The 19,558-nt window shown below is 37.6% G+C and overlaps 1 protein-coding gene across 1 annotated transcript in view; it reads left to right on the top strand.

Moving 5' to 3' along the window:
* LOC126260366 (solute carrier family 15 member 2-like) overlaps positions 1-19,558 on the top strand; it is a 276,933-nt gene that overhangs the window by 256,572 nt on the left and 803 nt on the right. Inside the window, exons 13-15 of the mRNA XM_049957694.1 lie at positions 6,445-6,562; positions 15,288-15,416; positions 15,520-15,627. Coding sequence (XP_049813651.1) covers positions 6,445-6,562; positions 15,288-15,416; positions 15,520-15,627 — 355 coding nt within the window. The remainder of the gene's footprint in view (positions 1-6,444; positions 6,563-15,287; positions 15,417-15,519; positions 15,628-19,558) is intronic.

Raw genomic sequence — 19,558 nt, 5'->3', positions numbered from 1 at the left:
TAAAGCAACCAAATTTCATGCTTGTTAATGTACAAAAAGCACCTGTATTATTTTAATATAACATCAGTTGTAAACCATATTTACAAATTGCATATTTACAAATGTCTTTTCAAACTAATGTTTGATGGAATAAACACAGGAATAGCGTAATGAGAAAAGCAAATGCCATGTAGCAGATTAGTAGTATCAAGTGAAGCAAAGTCTATTTAACAACAAGTAGCACACAAGATATACGTAGATGGAACTAATTCTTAAGTTTTGGTCATTTGTATGAATTTGTATTCAGTTAATTGCATTGTAATACATGAATGTTCAAGAAACAAAATGTTTTGTATTGCTGATGAGTGCATACAAAACTACATGAAAATATCCTAGCTTTTGGAACTACAAGGGGCACTGAAAAAGAAACAAGCCGGAGGTATAATTACAGAAACCAGTACCTGTATGTTAGGAGTATTGACCCTAGCTGTTGAGACACTTGTCCCAGTGTGACACAAGACAGTGAATGGCTGTCTCATAAAATTCCCGGGGCTGTGATGTTAACCAGTTTCGTACGTACAGCTGGACGTCATCGTCTGAGGTGAATTGTTTGCCCCTCAGAGCCTTTATGCTGACGTTCTTCTTTGATCAAAATGGCCCCCTTCTGATTCACTTCCTGCAGCATGGGACAACAGTGAATGCCCAGCGTTATTCAAATACCTTGACCACCCTTCGCTAAGTGATCAAATCAAAATGACCATATCACCCAGGGGGTCATTCTACTCAATGACAATGCAAAGCCTCATACAGCCAACACAGTTGTGGCACTCCTGCAAACATTCTAATGGGAGGTTCTCATCCAACCTTCATACAGTCCGGACCTTTCGCCCTCTGATTACACCAGTTTTGGTCCCCTTAAGAAGGTTCTGAGGGGCAAACGATTCACCTCGGACGACGACGTCCAGCTGTACGTGTAGAACTGGTTAACATTGCAGCCCCAGGAATTTTATGAGACAGCCATTCACTGCCTTGTGTCACAGTGGAACAAGTTTCTCAGTAACCAGGGTCAATCCTTCTAATAACCAGGTACTGGTTTCTGTAATTGTGCCTCCGGCTCATTTCTTTTTCAACACCTCTTATATTAGCTCCATCTTTGGATTGAAGTGCAAGGCAAATGAAATGTTTGATGGACTATGCTCCAAATGAAGTGGCAGTCAGTCACTCTTCTGAGATACTGAAAATCTGGGAACAGTAGAAAAACAAACACCCTCTTTGCAGTTTCTAGGAATGTTTTCCCCTGTTGTTTCATCATTCAGATTTTTTTCCTTTAATGTTTAGACCACCAAGCATGCACATCAATGATGTCAATTCCTTCCACCATTTTTGTTGTAACATCTTTTTTGCTATAACAATTATTGTAGAATAATCTTTTGGAATCAAGATTCTATTGTAGCACTTAATTTATTTTGTGAAAACACCAAAATCCCTATCAGAAGACTAGAAGGCAGTGCCTCTAACTGGGAAATGATGAATAGTTTCCTCTAATCAGTTATCTTTAATCAGACCCAGTCATAGACAATTAAATGAATTGGTCTTATTTTGGTATACACATCCATCTGGGTGCAAAGGTATTTTCTTCATGCCCAGTTTAATCTTATTGGTGAGGTAGTCCAGCATGAATGTGCACACTTCATTGGTCTCCTTCTTGACCTACCCCACATGATACATGTTCACATTGTAGCTACTGTCTTTCAGGTTGTATATACAGGTACTAAATGCATGTAATCATAGCAAGATAGAATATTTCCTGAACACGTATATGAGGTTGAGATAAATTCTGTATGTAGTCAAAGGCAATACAGAGTATACCATGAGTTTAGCATGATTCTGAGCATAATTTCATGTAAGCGTAAAATTTATCATGTCCCTGTTTGCGAATGCTTATTCCACTTGCTGCCAATAGAGTAACAATTTGTAATAAGTGCAGAGATTTTATTTTGACTTGAAGTTCTTTTAGATATTGCACACATTTATTTAGGTTCTACTGAATTTATAGCCAAAGTTCTTATTTACTTTTATCCATATTTTGCAGCTGTGAATATGAATGTATTCAGTATACAGGAAATTTGAATAAAAATGCCTTCAGTTGCAATTTTTTCAAGTTTTATTAAATTACACAACGCATTTTGTATCCTGTTGGTCCATTTTCAAGTGCAGATGAGCTAATACATTGCTTATTCATTCATTCCAATGTATGATGACCTCAAAAGGTTTAAAACGTTCTGCCTTGTTTGTTCAGTAAGTTTTCCACTGTTCATATCACTGTTTCTCACAGATTTTCTGCACTTGATTCATGAAATACAAAACCTGAAATCTAACTTTCTCATAATAGGAACATGCAATTCACTTCACTCATGAGTGAATTTAAATTATGTATTAGACAATGTGCACCTGAAGATGGACTCACAGGGTCTGAAGTGCATTGTGTAATTTAACAAAACATGAAAAAATTGTGACTGAAGGTGTTTTTATTCAAACAGTCTGTATAAAGTTCTTACTGAAATAAGCAATATGAATTTGGGATCTGCTAAATATCTAGATAAATTTCTTATTTCTTATTGAAATAATCAACATAAAATGTGTATTTTATTTCAAGATTAGGACATTCTTCACAAAAATAACCCTTCCAGCTCAGCACTGCATCCAAGTGACTCACTTTAACAGGCAGTATGAGACTGTGTTTGCAAATTTCTGTGCAGATTTCATGTGAGAAAGCATGCATCTTCTTATCCTCTTTTATCCACTACTGGAATCATGAAACAAGAATCAAAACTGTGTGTTGTCCTAGGAGGCATCACCTGAAATTAAATAATGTTGCAAGGAACTGAGCCGGCCTCTGTGACTGAGCAGTTCTAGGCACTTCAGTCCGGAACCGCGCTGCTGCTACGGTTGCAGGTTCGAATCCTGCATCGGGCATGGATGTGTGTGATGTCCTTAGGTTAGTTAGGTTTAAGTAGTTCTAAGTCTGGGCTGATGACCTCAGATGTCAAGTCCCATAGTGCTTGGAGCCATTTAAATTTTTGCAAGGAACTGACCATGTTGTGGGTTCAAGTGGTTTGAATGATGTGGCTTGTAATGAAGCAGATACTTGTATTAAAGGTATAATGAGGTTATTAATTATAGCCAGTCAAAAAATTCAGTTGTTATTACAATACCCAATAGACACATTTTAATTTTAAATTCATGTGTTAACAGAGAAATACACAAAACAGACATCTGGAAGATACAACTTTGTTTACATCTAAAAACACAGATGATGTGACTTACCAAACGAAAGTGCTGGCAGGTCGATAGACACACAAACAAACACAAACATACACACGAAATTCAAGCTTTCGCAACAAACTGTTGCCTCATCAGGAAAGAGGGAAGGAGAGGGAAAGACGAAAGGATGTGGGTTTTAAGGGAGAGGGTAAGGAGTCATTCCAATCCCGGGAGCGGAAAGACTTACCTTAGGGGGAAAAAAGGACAGGTATACACTCGCACACACATACAAATCCATCCGCACATACACAGACACATGTGCGGATGGATATGTGTGTGTGTGCGAGTGTATACCTGTCCTTTTTTCCCCATAAGGTAAGTCTTTCCGCTCCCGGGATTGGAATGACTCCTTACCCTCTCCCTTAAAACCCACATCCTTTTGTCTTTCCCTCTCCTTCCCTCTTTCCTGATGAGGCAACAGTTTGTTGCGAAAGCTTGAATTTCGTGTGTATGTTTGTGTTTGTTTGTGTGTCTATCGACCTGCCAGCACTTTCGTTCGGTAAGTCACATCATCTGTGTTTTTAGATATATTTTTCCCACGTGGAATGTTTCCCTCTATTATATTCAACTTTGTTTACAGTATGATATATGTGACATTATAGATACAGATGATATTGATTGATCTTTTCATACCAAACATGGGATATATTTAAATAAAGGGAAACTTTTTCTGTGTGGCCAGGTTAATAGAATACTTGAGAAAAGACTCAAAACAAATAAAAGAATAGATTTAACAAATTGTACAGTGAATGAGCGTGTAGTTTCATTTTTTTATAGAAAACCATAAGGTTTTGGTTCCAGAGTCATCACAGATTACAAGTACTTCTCACAAAAAACATGTTCCTAGTGGCTTAGAGAGAAATAAAAACAAAGGCAAATTACTTCCTCTCATGCAACTCAACATTCACAGCATTATGAATAAATTATTAGAGTTGGAAGACTTTTGAAAGATAAAAAATTGGCCCATATCATCTGTCTCAGAACACTGGCTTACAGAAGATCAACTAAATTTTTTCATACCTAACAAATACATCCTGACAGCTATAATGTTTAGAAATGGGAAAAAATAGGGGTTGGGGGTTACAGTATTTATCAGACAATATATAAAATTTTCTAAAATAGATGTAAGTTCATACTTTTCTGAATTAAATGGAGAATTTCAATGTAAAAGACTGATGAAGCAGAATATCACAATTGTTAGTTTCTGTGGATCTCCAAATGGTGATATTAATTTATTGAACAAATGATGTGAAAAATTTTAAAACCCTCGTCAAATGTATCCATATGTGGTGACTTCAAGACAGAGTTGTCAGGCTCAGATGAGCCCAACTCAAAATTCTTTTTAATACTACTCAGATCATTAAATTTATATTGTATTAACAATAGCCCTACACTTTGGACATTTATAGTTAATTTCTGATAGGTGAATGTTTCCCAGATCATTATCTACTACTACTCACATACCATTATGCACAGTCAGATAATGATTATGTGACTGCAAATAAGAATCCAAACATGACATGAGTTGGAGATCAGAAAGAGGAATATATTAAGTTATTCATGGACTACCTACAAAACGCAAACTGGCACTTTGATTATGAATACTATGTAGATCTTGTCTACCCATTGTGATACTCACTTCAGAAACTCACTTCAGAAAAATATTCATGGAAACCAGATTTATTTGATGGCTCCTGTTGTATTGCACCAAGCTTTGTTGTATGCCCATTCACAGTGGCTGATGGGGCCTGATGATGGCACCAGCAAAGTACCAAAACTGTTAGCTTGTGTTTTGAGTTTGCAGGCACTGAACAATGAGGTTATCAGCACTCTTACAGATATTAAAAGAAATGAATGTGGAGAAAATGGCTAAAATGTTGTAACACAGTGAAGACTAAACCTACAAATTGACAGTCAATCACTCACCCCCACCTCACTTACATTGAACACACAATCAGATACCATAAGAAAATGGAGAAAGGGTAAAAGTTGCATACCTGCTTTGATGAAAGAGGTGATGAGTGATGTATATCAGCATGTGGATCCTCTTCCACTAATCGCCACTCGTTCACAATCTCTTCATCTTCACTAGCTTCAGATACATAATCATCGTTTTCACCAGTAAAGTCAATTTCCGATTCAACTTCGGAATTCTCTGAGAGATGTAACACTTCTTCATCAGAAAGTCCATGCAGAGGATACATATTCAAAAACATGTTTCACAGACAAAGACTGCCTGAGTGACACAACATAAGCTGTGGCGGATTGGGATGTGCATGTGCCAAATTGCAACAATGAGGAGCAACTGCTCTGTGTTACTGCTCACTGTTGCCACCGTGTATTCAGAAGAGAAATTACAGTGGGGTCAAATTGACCCCTTCCACCATTCTAGGTATACTGAATGAAATGGTGAAGAAAATTAAAATATTTTGTAAATACTAAAACATCTTCAGAAAGAGGAGAAAAAAATTTAAAAAAGTCATAATTTCATTAATGAGTAAATAAGTTGGTTATGACAATGAATGAAAAACGTATGGCAGGGGTCATTTTGACCCCCTTCCACTGTTCTAGTGATAACAGCGATGTAATGTGTATCATCAGTGATAATCACCCCACATCAACATAAGCAGAGAAAGAAATGTGACAGTCTTCACTTATGAAACACTGTGGGACTATCAGTGTAGGTTGCTTGACAAACAAGAGTGCTTATAGACATTAAGTGAGTGTTGAACAACATTAACTGCAGAGCTGAAATGACCAAAGCTGTGGTAGTAGCATAGGGGATGCTTGGAAATGGTTCCATTTATCAAGGAACCACGCACCTTGGTTCTTTAAATGCAGAATCTAATAAAAATGATTTTATCAAAAATATGGAGTTCATACTTTTCAGTAACAAATTGTTTATTTATATTCCTAAACAAAATTTTTGAACTGAGGGTGAAAAAGCTGGCTCTCATTGAACAAAATTCTGAATCTCTCAAACACAAAATATCTGTTAGTTTCTGATTGCTCAAATTAATTTACAAAAACAAATACTTACCAAAAATTGTTGGAATTTCCAATTTTTTGTACAAATTCCTTGCATCCTTTCTATTAACCCCACTGTCTGGAACTATTTAAATTGTTTACCTTTTGTTTCAGGTACACATACTGCTTGAGTGTTGATAACAGCATGAGTTCAGCCACCTGTTCAGAAGTGCTTCTGCATCCAGGAGGAGTTTACATTTTAATTCTTCAGCAAGAAGGCTATAGTTTTGTGGTATGTTTGTCTGCATTTTTCAAAGTTAATTGTGAATAAGTGTTGAGGACATTATGCTAATCCGCCATTGTTGTCACTGGAGTTAATCTCGTAGTTGAAGTGGTTTTCCATTGCCTTCTTTCCCACTGTTATGAAGTAACAATTGTGTTTCAATTTTGTGTTGTGTTGAATGGTTGATGATTAAGGATTGCGTAGCATTAAGTTGCATCTGCAGTGATAAGGAAGGATATGGAATAAATTGTGTACAGAGAAAAAAATACAATATTGGCAGATAGCCTACCATTATCAAATAATACCAATGGCTGTGGAGTTCAGTTAGAACACATACAATCAGCTACTATGTTGTTGTTGTTGTGGTCTTCAGTCCTGAGACTGGTTTGATGCAGCTCTCCATGCTACTCCATCCTGTGCAAGCTTCTTCATCTCCCAGTACCTACTGCAGCCTACATCCTTCTGAATCTGCTTAGTGTATTCATCTCTTGGTCACCCTCTACGATTTTTACCCTCCACGCTGCCCTCCAGTACTAAATTGGTGATCCCTTAATGCCTCAGAACATGTCCTACCAACCGATCCCTTCTTCTAGTCAAGTTGTGCCACAAACTACTCTTCTCCCCAATCGTATTCAATACCTCCTCATTAGTTATGTGATCTACCCACCTAATCTTCAGCATTCTTCTGTAGCACCACATTTCAAAAGCTTCTATTCTCTTCTTGTCTAAACTATTTATCGTCCATGTTTCACTTCCATGCATGGCTACAGTGCATACAAATACTTTCAGAAGCGACTTCCTGACACTTACATCAATACTCAATGTTAACAGATTTCTCTTCTTCAGAAACGCTTTCCTTGCCATTGCCAGTCTACATTTTATATCTCTCTACTTTGACCATCATCTGTTATTTTGCTCCCCAAATAGCGAAACTCCTTTACTACTTTAAGTGTCTCATTTCCTAATCTAATTCCCTCAGCATCACCCAACTTAATTCAACTAGATTCCATTATCCTCGTTTTGCTTTTGTTGATGTTCATCTTATATCCTCCTTTCAAGACATGGTCCATTCCGTTCAAGCGCTCCTCCAAGTCCTTTGCTGTCTCTGACAGAATTACAATGTCATCTGCGAACCTCAAAGTTTTTATTTCTTCTCCATAGATTAATACCTACTCCGAACGTTTCTTTTGTTTCCTTTACTGCTTGCTCAGTATACAGATTGAATAACATCAGGGAGAGTCTATAACCCTGTCTCGCTCCCTTCCCAACCACTGCTTCCCTTTGATGTCCCTCGACTCTTATAACTGCCATCTGGTTTCTGTACAATTTGTAAATAGCCGTTCGCTCCCTGTATTTTACCCCTGCCACCTTCAGAATTTGAAACAGAGTATTCCAGTCAACATTGTCAAAAGCTTTCTCTAAGTTTACAAATGCTAGAAACGTAGGTTTGCCTTTCCTTAATCTTTCTTCTGAGATAAGTTGTAGGGTCAGTATTGCTTCACGTGTTCCAACATTTCTACAGAATCCAAACTGATCTTCCCCAAAGTCGGCTTCTACCAGTTTTTCCATTCGTTTGTAAAGAATTCGAGTAATTTTCACATCTGTCAACACCTGCTTTCTTTGGGATTGGAATTATTATATTCTTCTTGAAGTCTGAGGGAATTTCGCCTGTTTCATACATCTTGGTCACCAGATGGTAGAGTTTTATCAGGACTGGCTCTCCCAAGGCTTTCAGTAGTTCTAATGGAATGTTGTCTACTCCCGGGGCCTTGTTTTTTGCTACTATGTTAGATGCCCTCATTCCATGAATCACTACTGAGAAGTTTTGAATTTAACCCTGGATGGTGGCATACTTTCAAAAGGAAGTGAAAGAAAGAAATTTCATTATGAACTTCGTACCTCTCTGATATTAAAAAATTATTAATTGACTGCCACATTAGCTATTTTTATCAGAAGTAAAATTTACTTGAGAATACTTGCATTTAGGCAGCTAAATTTTTAGTATTGCAGATAGACACATACAGAAGTACACAGAACTACCCTAACTTTGAGAACTGTTAATTCCTTGCTTGTGGAGGAGAGAGGGATAGATTGGAGAAGGTTAAAAACGAAGGTCACTCCTTCTGGGATGAGAGTGACCCACCTGTTGTGAGAATGAGGGGAGACAACATTGAAGTGGGAGGCATCAGAGTCACTGTTTGATTTGTGAATAAGAACCTCCATCCATTTGAAAGAAATGGAGATATGCACAATCACTAAACTTGTACCACACTCTTTTGTCACAGTAATGTGACCACCTGTCAAAAGCCAGAATAGCCACTTTTACAGTGGAGACCACTGCAAGACATATAGGAAGATAGTCAGTGAGATTCTGGATGGCACCAACAGGGATGTGGAGCCTTTCTGACTCCAGTGCTGTGGCCAGCTGCAGTAGGTTTCACAGTTGAGGATCCGTGAGATGAACAGCCCAGTCGAGGTCATCCCACAGATTCACAATTGGATTACAATCTGAGAAGTATCGTGGCCATGGGAGTACGGTAAACTCATCCTGGTGGTCTTCCGGTGACACACGTATACTGTGAGCTGTGTGACATGTTGCATTGTCTGGATGGTAATATGCCATAATGCCGAGGAAATGGAAACTGCATGTAGGGGTGGACATGGTCTCCAAGAATAGATGCTTGCTTATGTTGGTCCATTCTGCCTTCCAGAATGACAAGAGCATCCTGGGAATGACACAAAAACATTTCACAGCCCCTAATGCCCCTCAGTTGTTGCCGGGTGCTTGCTTTCAGATGCTGTACACGCCAACAGCCATCCATTTGATGGAGCATAAAATATAATTCATGTGAAAAGGCCACCTGTCACCACTCGGTTGGCGTACAAATTCCAGCCTTTGGTGCTGATGAACAGAAATTGTCATAGGTGCATGAACCAAGCACCTACTGCAAGGGCCCATATGCAGCAGCATTCACTGAACGGCCATTGAGGAGACACTGTTAGTAGCCCCTTGTTTCATGTAGGTGGGTAGTTGCTTAGCAGTTGCATTTTTGTTCACCCACACACAACTACACATGCGGTGTTCACCCCTGTCACCTAGGGCCCACAGTGCACAGCAGCTGCCTCAGTGCCGGCTTTTGATAGCACCATTTTGCCATGCTTTAACGATGGTGGCATGCAAAAGTTAACAAACTTGCCCATTTCAGAAATGCTTTCACCCTTGGCCCAAAAGCAATGTTCATGCCCTTTTGGATGTCTGTTTCCACGTTATGACAATGACTGCACAGTTTTCCATCTCCCCCTGACATGCTATGTATATTCTCCACTTCCAGTGCTGCCACCTGTCATCTCTGCATCGTTATTACATGTTGACAGTGAACATAGGCGGTGGTTGCATTAATTTAACTGGACTGTGTTGTTTCCATTAATACGTCAGAGACTGAGCAAATACCATGGCATTGTAAGGCCCATAGGAACATAGACAGTGTACTTCATAATAAATTGTTTTTCAATAGACAATAATAAGCATTGATTCAATATACTTGTTTTTATTCAGTTGCTGAACATACGCATACCAGTTAATGACAAATGTTGCTTAAATTTTGGTTGCAGTTATAGTTACAGTAAAATTAATTCTAATGTTGTTTTCATTTAGCAGCTTTATATACAGGCCTATTTACAAAAGATATGTAATACTATAGTACAAAACATAATAGTAATCAGACAATGAAAAATCCAGGATGGAATGTAACAATACCAGAGAGGGAGGGTTGCTATTCACCATATAGCGGAGATGCTGAGTCGCGATAGGCACAACAAAAAGATTCACACAATTGTAGCTTTCAGCCATAAAGGCCTTTGTCAGCAGTAGACGCACATACACACATGCACACACACACTCACGCAAATGCAACTTGCAAGCATGTCTGCAGTCTCAGAGAACTGAAACCACACTGCGAGCAGCAGCACTAGTGCATGATGGGGGTGGTGACTGGGTGGGGGGTAAGGAGGAGGCTGGGGTGGGGAGGGGGAGGGATAGTATGGTGGGAGTGACAGACAGTGAAGTGTTGTAGTTTAGATGGAGGGCAGGAGAGAAGGTGTGGAGGAGGGAGGGGGTAAGTAGCGGAAAGGAGAGAAATAAAAAGAAATTAAAAGACTGGGTGTGGTGGTGAAATGACGGCTGTGTAATGCCGGAATGGGAACAATGAGGGAGCTGGATGGGTTAGGACAGTGACTAATGAAGGTTGAGGCCAGGAGGGCTACAGGAACATAGGATGTATTGCAGGGAAAGTTCCCACCTGCGCAGTTCAGAAAAGCTGGTGCTGGCAGGAATGATCCATATGGCACAGGCTGTGAAGCAGTCATTGAGATGAGGGATATCACATTTAGCAGCATGTTCAGCAGCAGGGTGGTCCACTTGTTGTTTGGCCACAGTTTGTCGGTGGCCATTCATATGGACAGACAGCTTGTTGGTTGTCATGACTGTCATGCAGCACAGTGGTTGCAGCTTAGCTTGTAAATCACATGACTGGTTTCACAGGTAGCCCTGCCTTTGATGGGATAGGTGATGTTAGTGAGCAGACTGGAGTAGATGGTGGTAGGAGGATGTATGGGACAGGTCTTGCATCTAGGTCTATTACAGGGGTATGAGCCATGAGGTAAGGGATTGGGAGCAGGGGTTGTGTAAGGATGAACGAGTATATTGAGCAGGTTTGGTGGACGGCGGAATACCATGGTAGGAGGGGTGGGAAGGATAGTGGGCAGGACATTTCTCATTTCAGGGAATGCCCCACAAATCTGGATGTTACATGGTTCAACCATCTGTCCACATGAAGACCCAGAATGAGGCCACTTTCAATTGCTGTCAGGTGTTGATAATGCTGCCTCACACAAGTACGTGGTATCTTCATATAATTTATGGTCACCACTCAGTATCTGACACAGTTAATGCCCCTTATACAAACCACAAGGTCTAGTAACAACACTAAACACAAAACATGCTAATGCATTCTGGTGGCCATTCTGCCTGTCACAGAGAACTGCAACTCTAACCATCTACATACATGCTGGTGATGTGTACATGTACATAATTACACTGACATCTTACTATGTCTTCAGGGTGCTTCATTTTGTTTGTCTGGCAGTTTATGTTTTCTGCTGCTTACTTGATCGTAACCAGGGTGTAGAGCCATGAAACAGGTTGATTGTTGTGTTCCATTATATGATGATCCATGGAAGTCTGATGTGGACATCCTAACCAGTGATAGATTTCAGGATATGTCAACATTACTGAGGTCCCTCTGTCAATATGTAATTGAATTTTATAGTTTTTAATGTTGAACATATAGTGAAGGAATTGGAAATGAAAGTTTGAACAATGGTCATGAAATCTTAAAGCTGTTGATTATGCAACACAGAAGGCTGATGAACCAGTGGTGTTATCTGAACTACTTCAGTTTAAGACCAGTTTCATTTTTCTCATTTTTTTAGTATTTCTCTTCCACTGTGGGGCCAGTAAGCCTTATTTCTTTCTTATAACACTCTTTGTTAACTTCCTTACCACTACTCTGGGATATAAGAAACTGAAGATGACTGCTTGTATTCAGGACTACTGCACTTAAAATTACTCCTTTGGCTAAGTTGGGAATGGTGTTGTTTTTTGTGGGTTCAGAGTTACTGCAACCACACTGAGAAAATTTGCAGCCCTGCACAGGGATCAGATAGAAATCAATTTAAACTTGATTTTGTTGTTTTGTTACACGTTCCACATTTATATAACTCAGCATGCTTTATGATTGAATATTATACAAGTTTTTTAGCTAGAGCTGCTGTGTGTTTTTCATTCAGATGGATACGGTTATCATAAAATACATTATTATGTGTTAAGTTACATGTCACCAATAGAAATTCATTCATAGTTGGTCAGAACTGAATTACTGAATGTATGGGTCAATTCAAACATGGCTGTATGATTACCAATTAAAGATGTCAAATAGTCAAACTAGAAAAGAATTTTGCACATTTTACATGAAGTACTAAACATGAGATAGTAGAGTGGAGTAGAGTAGAGTAGAGTTTTATTGGTCCTGGTAATCATATAGTACTCAAATAGTACATTCTCATGTAGGACAAGTCAATGTATAACAAAATATAATATTAAATTTTCATTGATGTCATTATTTCTACATTGAATGATCACGGAGTTACAATATACAGAGGAAATATTGTTCAAAAATAAAGAGTAGATATTTTAAAGCAGAAAGAGCATGTACTGTACTGGCAGATTAATATTTGTATTACAGCAACATTTACATGGTAAATCATTAAAGATCTAGTAACATTTACATGATACATCACTAAGGCAAAGACACAAATCATTAGTGAACTTTCTGAAGAAACTCGTGGAGGCTATAGAAGCTGTGATGAGTCAAATATGCCTTAGCAGTTGACTTGAAATTTGCCAGGTCATTTATTGATTTAATTTGTGGCGGAAGTTTATTATAAATAACTTTCCCATAATACAGGGTCCCAGGGTTCCTTCTTTATTCAGGTTGATGTTGGCGGGCTCTAGATGAAAGTCTCCTTTTTGCCTGGTGTTATAGGAGTGGATATTTTCATTTTTCTGGAAGAGAGTGGGATTTTCCATTGAATATTTTTTCACAAACATGGTTATCTCATACATACATATACTTGGAAGTGGGAGGATTTCTAGCTTTTTAAAGAGAGGTCTACAGGTTTTGTTCCATTTTATACCTTCCATTATTCTTATAATTCTTTTTGTAGCCTAAAGAGCTTTTGGCTAAGAGAAGAGTTACCCCAGAAATAATTCCATATTTCAGTTTTGAGTATATATAGGCATAATACACAGTTTTCAGAGAATCTTTGTTGCAGAATCCCTCTAATATTCTCATTAAGTAGCATGTAGTGCTTAATTTCTTACAAACTTTTTCAATATTCATCCCTCATTTAAGATTATCTTGGAGCCATACTCCTAAGAACTTAATGTTGTCTACATTCTGAAGGTCTTTGTCAGATATCTGAATCTGAACAGTTTGCGCACCTTTTTTCACATTATAGAAACTTAGTGCCTTTGTCTTACTTGTGTTTATTACCAATTTGTTGTGACTGAACCAGTTTTCAATATTGTTCAGTGTCTCTGTTCTAGACTTCTGAAGCATTTCCATTTCTTTCCCACTCACTAGCACACTTGTATCATCAGCAAACTGGATGACTTTCCCGCAGAATTTGTTAAGGTCATCCACATATAACAGAAATAGAAGAGGTCCCATAACTGAACCTTGTGGCACTCCATATTTAATACTTTCATAGTTTGAATCCAGTTGGTAGATGTTTGTCTAATCCTCATGTTGTCAAGCTTAGACAATAGTTTTGTGTGATCTGTTATATCAAAAGCCTTAGAGAGATCTAGACATATTCCAATGACATTTTTGCCATTATCTAGTCTCTGAAGTACTTCACTTAATAGTTCAAAAATTGCTATATCAGTTGATTGGCCTTTCCTGAAACCATGTTGTGCTGTGGGTAGTATCTTGTGCTCTTCCAGAAAATCTACTACTCTTCTTTGAAAAAGTTTTTCTATAATTTTTGAGAATACAGATAGTAGAGCAATGGGCCTGTAGTAAGCCAGTAAGCCACTTCATCCTTTTTACCTTTTTTGAATAGTGGTTTTGATCTTAGCTGTTTTTAGGCATGATGGGAAAATTCTGGTTTGAAAGGAACTATTACACAGGTGAGCTAATGGTTGCTTCATGTAATGTGAGTACCATATTTGTTAAACAAAGCAATCTCTAGAAATTGGTGACCCTACAATTAAAAAAATGATAGAATCAATATTTTGAGCTTATTAATTACCTTGCAAAAAAAGTAGCTGCCAAATACTATGCAAGTCTCCTGGACGAAAAAATGAAATTAGGAGGTCTGGATTGCTTAACTAAAGGACTGTCTTTCTTCATGACAGTGCACCTGACACAAAAGTGATTTGCTAATGGGTGTTCTAAGGATTTTGAAGTGAAAATTGTGGAAATATCATCAGGTTTGGCACACTCTGACTTCCACATATTATCGCAAATAAATAAATTCATGGCTGGAAAGAAATTAAAGTATTGAAGTGGTTGTTATGGGACCATGGTTTATCATTGTTAAAATCTCCTAGAATTGTAATTCAAAGGTGGAAGCTGCTCATTTCAGATACAAGACAACAAAGTATGTTGGAAGAAAATGATATTATTTTAAAAAGTAAGAGACTCGTTTTTACCTAAAACACGACCATGAAATTTTCTTCTTACTCTCATAACACTTCACCAATATCAAATAAATTTAACTGTCACCATGACATTTCCATCCTATGGAAATAATATGAAGCAGTACCAGTCATTCATGAGTTCTAAATATATTTCTACATTCTGCTCTTTCAGAAACTGTACTTGTAGTTTCACATAAACTGTAATTGTTTGATGTAAATATATGGGCTTGTTTATACTTGTAGACAGGATAGGCTGTTATTTGAGAAAAACTTATTTCCACAAATACTCTTTGTGTCTGTGAAACTTGTTCTAATCAATAACACTGCTGCTTAAATGTGATCTAATTTTGGATTTATCTGGATCCATATTTATGTCAACAGTTGGTTGATTTAGTTCTTACTGAAATTAGTTCTTACTGCATAAACAAACAAATAAGTAAATATCAAAATAAACTGTAACTTCTTTTTCAGTTTTCGAAACTGTTTGTTATAACACTACCAAACACTCTTTCAATGTTGTGGTTGATTCCACAGTACATCTTAATTTCTATTGCAGAAGTATTGTTTGCAATTCCAGGCTTAGAGTTCTCCTTCTTACAGGTAAGTGTTTGTTACTTAAATTCAAATTATTTGTCAGAAGTTAACATCGCTTTACTTTGAGTAAATACTTAACAGCCAGTGTAGTCCATTAACTTATTTACAGGCTCCTAAAAGCTTGAGAACAATAACGATAGCTGCATGGTACTTGTGTGTTGCAATTGGAAATTTGATTGTAATTCTTATTACTCAAGCAAGATTCTTCAGAAGCCAGGTATATTTAAATTTTTTGCACAGATATTTAGCTATATATTTTTGTCAGCAGGTACAAAATGAAAGTAACTACTTTTTCTCGATATTCTTGAATGAAATATTTCTTTCTTAATATCTAGTGTATCAATGAAAATAATCAATGTTGGAAAATATAATATGGATAGATAAAAAATATACTCTACTAAGCAGCAGCAGGAGGAAGCACTTAAAAGATGTGGAAACATGTGAGATTTCAGAGCCATTGGCTCCTTCTTCTAGCAGAAGGGTTGAAGAAACAGGAAGAGGGATGAGGGAAAAAGGACTGGTTAAGAAATGGGAAGAGTTGTGCAAAAGCTACCCAGAACTTGGGGCCACGGGAGACTTACTGGATGAGTGATAAGATAAGACTGATTGTTAGTGCCTGCACAGGACAAGTTTTGAAAACCTGAGAACTTAAAGGTGGAAGACAGACTAATAAGCATCAAGGAGATTACTGAAAAAACATAGCAAAAGAGTCAATAAGAGTGGAAATCTAAGTGCTTTATTCATGGCTGACAGATTTTATCTAGTGTGATGGACGTGGTGAAAAGATAGTACAAGTTCAGAGAACACTTGTAAAATAAATGTTGTGATAGATATTTTGACACTAACTACAGAATTTTGTTGCTGCATGAGCAAGTAACACATTTTTAGTATGTGATATATGTTTCCCATAGCATCATGCTATAAATGCTGCAGGTAAAGCTAGAAAGACAAACAAAAGAAATCAGGTACAGTCTTGTGACAAAAGATTACAAATATGAGATACAACTAGAGTTAAATAAGCAGCACCATTGAGATGTTGTTGTTGTTGTGGTCTTCAGTCCTGAGACTGGTTTGATGGTTCTCCATGCTGCTCTATCCTGTGCAAGCTTCATCATCTCCCAGTACCTACTGCAACCTACATCCTTCTGTATCTGTTTAGCGTATTCATCTCTTGGTCTCCCTCTATGATTTTTACCCTCCACACTGCCCTCCAATACTAAATTGGTGATCCCTTGATGCCTCAGAACATGTCCTGCCAACCGATCCCTTCTTCTAGTCAAGTTGTGCACAGACTTCTCTTCTCCCCAATCGTATTCAATACCTCCTCATTAGTTATATGATCTACCCATCTAATCTTCAGCATTCTTCTGTAGCACCACATTTCAAAAGCTTCTATTCTCTTCTTGTCCAAACTATTTATCGTCCATGTTTCACTTCCATACATGGCTACAGTCCATACAAATACTTTCAGAGGCGACTTCCTAACCCTTACATCAATACTCAGTTAACAGATTTCTCCTCTTCAGAAACGCTTTCCTTGCCATTGCCAGTCTACATTTTATATCTCTCTACTTTGAGCATCATCAGTTATTTTGCTTCCCAAATAGCAAAACTCCTTTACTACTTTAAGTGTCTCATTTCCTAATCTAATTCCCTCAGCATCACCCAACTTAATTCGACTACATTCTATTATCCTCATTTTTCTTTTGTTGATGTTCACCTTATATCCTCCTTTCAATACACTATCCAATTCCGTTCAACTGCTCTTCTAAGTCCTTTACTGTCTCTGACAGAATTAAAATGTCAACCAATGAGATATTCAAACTGTTTTATGAGAGTCTTTGGTCACACTTTTTTTAAAGTCCAGATAATTAGTTTCATTTGGTGATGAACATCTTCAGATGTATGTAGTAGTATGTAGATGTGACAATTGAGTAGATTACTGCACCATCAATGTACAACCACTGTACTGACAAAACCCACATTTTAATTTTGGATGAGTGCTACAAGGATTAGATCAGTGCCACCGTGACTTTGCTAGTTTTCAGGCAAATCTTTTTTCAGAGCTGTAAAGTGTGCATACATACACATGTATGTATGAATGCTATAAACCTGGAAGAGAATTTGTTTGAAAGCTAGCGAATTTCTCAGTCTTGTTTAGATGCCTTTTGATTGTTTACAGCATCTACTATTCACTGATGTGTTACCTTAACTCCTTAAATTATTCACAACAAAATAGATTGAATGTTCTCAGAATTATTGTTAACCATCAGCACAAAGTTGCAATTGGTATGACCATTGAGGTATTTCCCTGGGAAGCAGTTATTTGAGGGAAATATCTAAATGTGTAGAAATATCCCAGAATCTAATAGTACTAGGAAACTACAGGCGGGTTATAAGTAAACTCTCACTACTTGACCTGTTAGATGAAAATATGTTTACTGTATGGGTACCAAACTGTATAGGAGTGATGTTCAGACTGTGCACTGTGTTTGCATTGTTAGTGGTGTTAGTGTTAAGACTTGCTGTTATACACCATTACTGGTACGGCAATGTAGGGTTGAAACACAAGCATCAATGTGCAGTACAGTTGCAGACAATCTATGTGGTTGAGGACAAGATGAGCAGCCTTTTACTTGTGAAACCAAAACAACAGAGATAATGATGCTGCTCTATGTGATTTTTGATACTTTGCTCATGAGGTCATTCAGTTACTCTGTAATACATTTCACGAAAACCAAATGATTGGCCAATTATTACAAACAGTATGGCCACCAAGATCACCATATTTGAACCTGTCTGTGGGGTTACCTGAAGAACAGGGTTGATCAATGTGATACTAACACATGTTGGAAGCTGAAGATGAGCACAAGGGAGGTAGCCAGTGTCACACCTGAGATGTTTCAGTCAGCAGTAGAGCAATCTCTAGTGGTGTTCTAGGCTGTCATGTATGCCGACAGATGTCACATTGACCAACATTTGTATCCTGGAATGTACAATATGGTACGCAATTATCCTATGTAACCCTCTCATGTGGAAATTAAAATGTGTTTGTTTCAGTGGTTTACCCATGATTTCTCATTTCTCTGTCCTTACAAACGTTTCCACAAAGCTTCATTGTCCTACAATCACTCATTTTTCTCAAGTAGTGAAAGTTTAACTATGACCACCAAGTATATCATTAGGCCATTTTAGAAATCTGTTATGTTTCCCATGATTTAAATTCTCTTTGTAATGTGTTTCATGACAGAAGATCAAGTATAAGTTTGGAGAGTGAAGCAACAGTTTTGACCACAAATTAAATTATGAAATAGTGTATGGTACATGTAACATTGCTAGAAATGCAGAGTTTGAATTAGCCAGAAAGTTTCGAAATATTTCACTGCAGATAGAAAGTTTCATTGTCATTCAGTACTCTTGTATACCTTTCTTGTTCTGTATGTCATCATCTTTTTACGTCTTTTTACTCACTGCAAATCTGCTGGCTTTGATAACCTGGCATCAGTAGTCTGTTTATATGTGCCTAAGATCCTTTAGTGTGCCTATAAGCCACTCACCATTCATTTGCACCTCATTTTCAGTTTTGTAGACTGCATCTGAAGACATCATCTCAGTGATAGATCAGTTGGCACAAAAAATTAAAACTGTATTAGTAGACCGAAAGGATAATTTTACTTTGTCGCAAGTATCATCACAAAGCTAGAAGTACTTTATATTATAAAAACCAGAGAAGCAATAAAATATATTTATACCTACGTTTGTACCTCACATATCATTTTAAGTGGTATGTCAGAGAGTAGTGTTGTACAAAGTATTAAGTTTTTTTCTTGTTTCATTCCTGACTGAAGTGTGTGAAAAATAATTGTTTGAATGAGTCTATGTGCATTGTGCTTGGACTAATTTTATGTTTACTATGTCTAAGGGATAATCATTGTGAAGTTTATGAAATTCATAGTTTCCTCTCTGAAAGAATGTTCTTTAAATTTTCAAATCAGATTTTTGTGACACATAGTGTTTTTCTGTGAGTGGCTACCAGACAAAGTTACTGTTATGCTCTCCCATCATCCGAACAAGATTGATCATTTTTGCTACATTTCTCTGCATATACTAACTGTTCTACAGTCCAGTCTTACATAGTTCCCAGATTG

This window comes from Schistocerca nitens, chromosome 5 (genome assembly GCF_023898315.1).
Source record: "Schistocerca nitens isolate TAMUIC-IGC-003100 chromosome 5, iqSchNite1.1, whole genome shotgun sequence".
Taxonomy (NCBI): domain Eukaryota; kingdom Metazoa; phylum Arthropoda; class Insecta; order Orthoptera; family Acrididae; genus Schistocerca; species Schistocerca nitens.
Note: the sequence above shows the minus strand (reverse complement) of the source record. Positions and strands in the feature narration are given on the sequence as shown.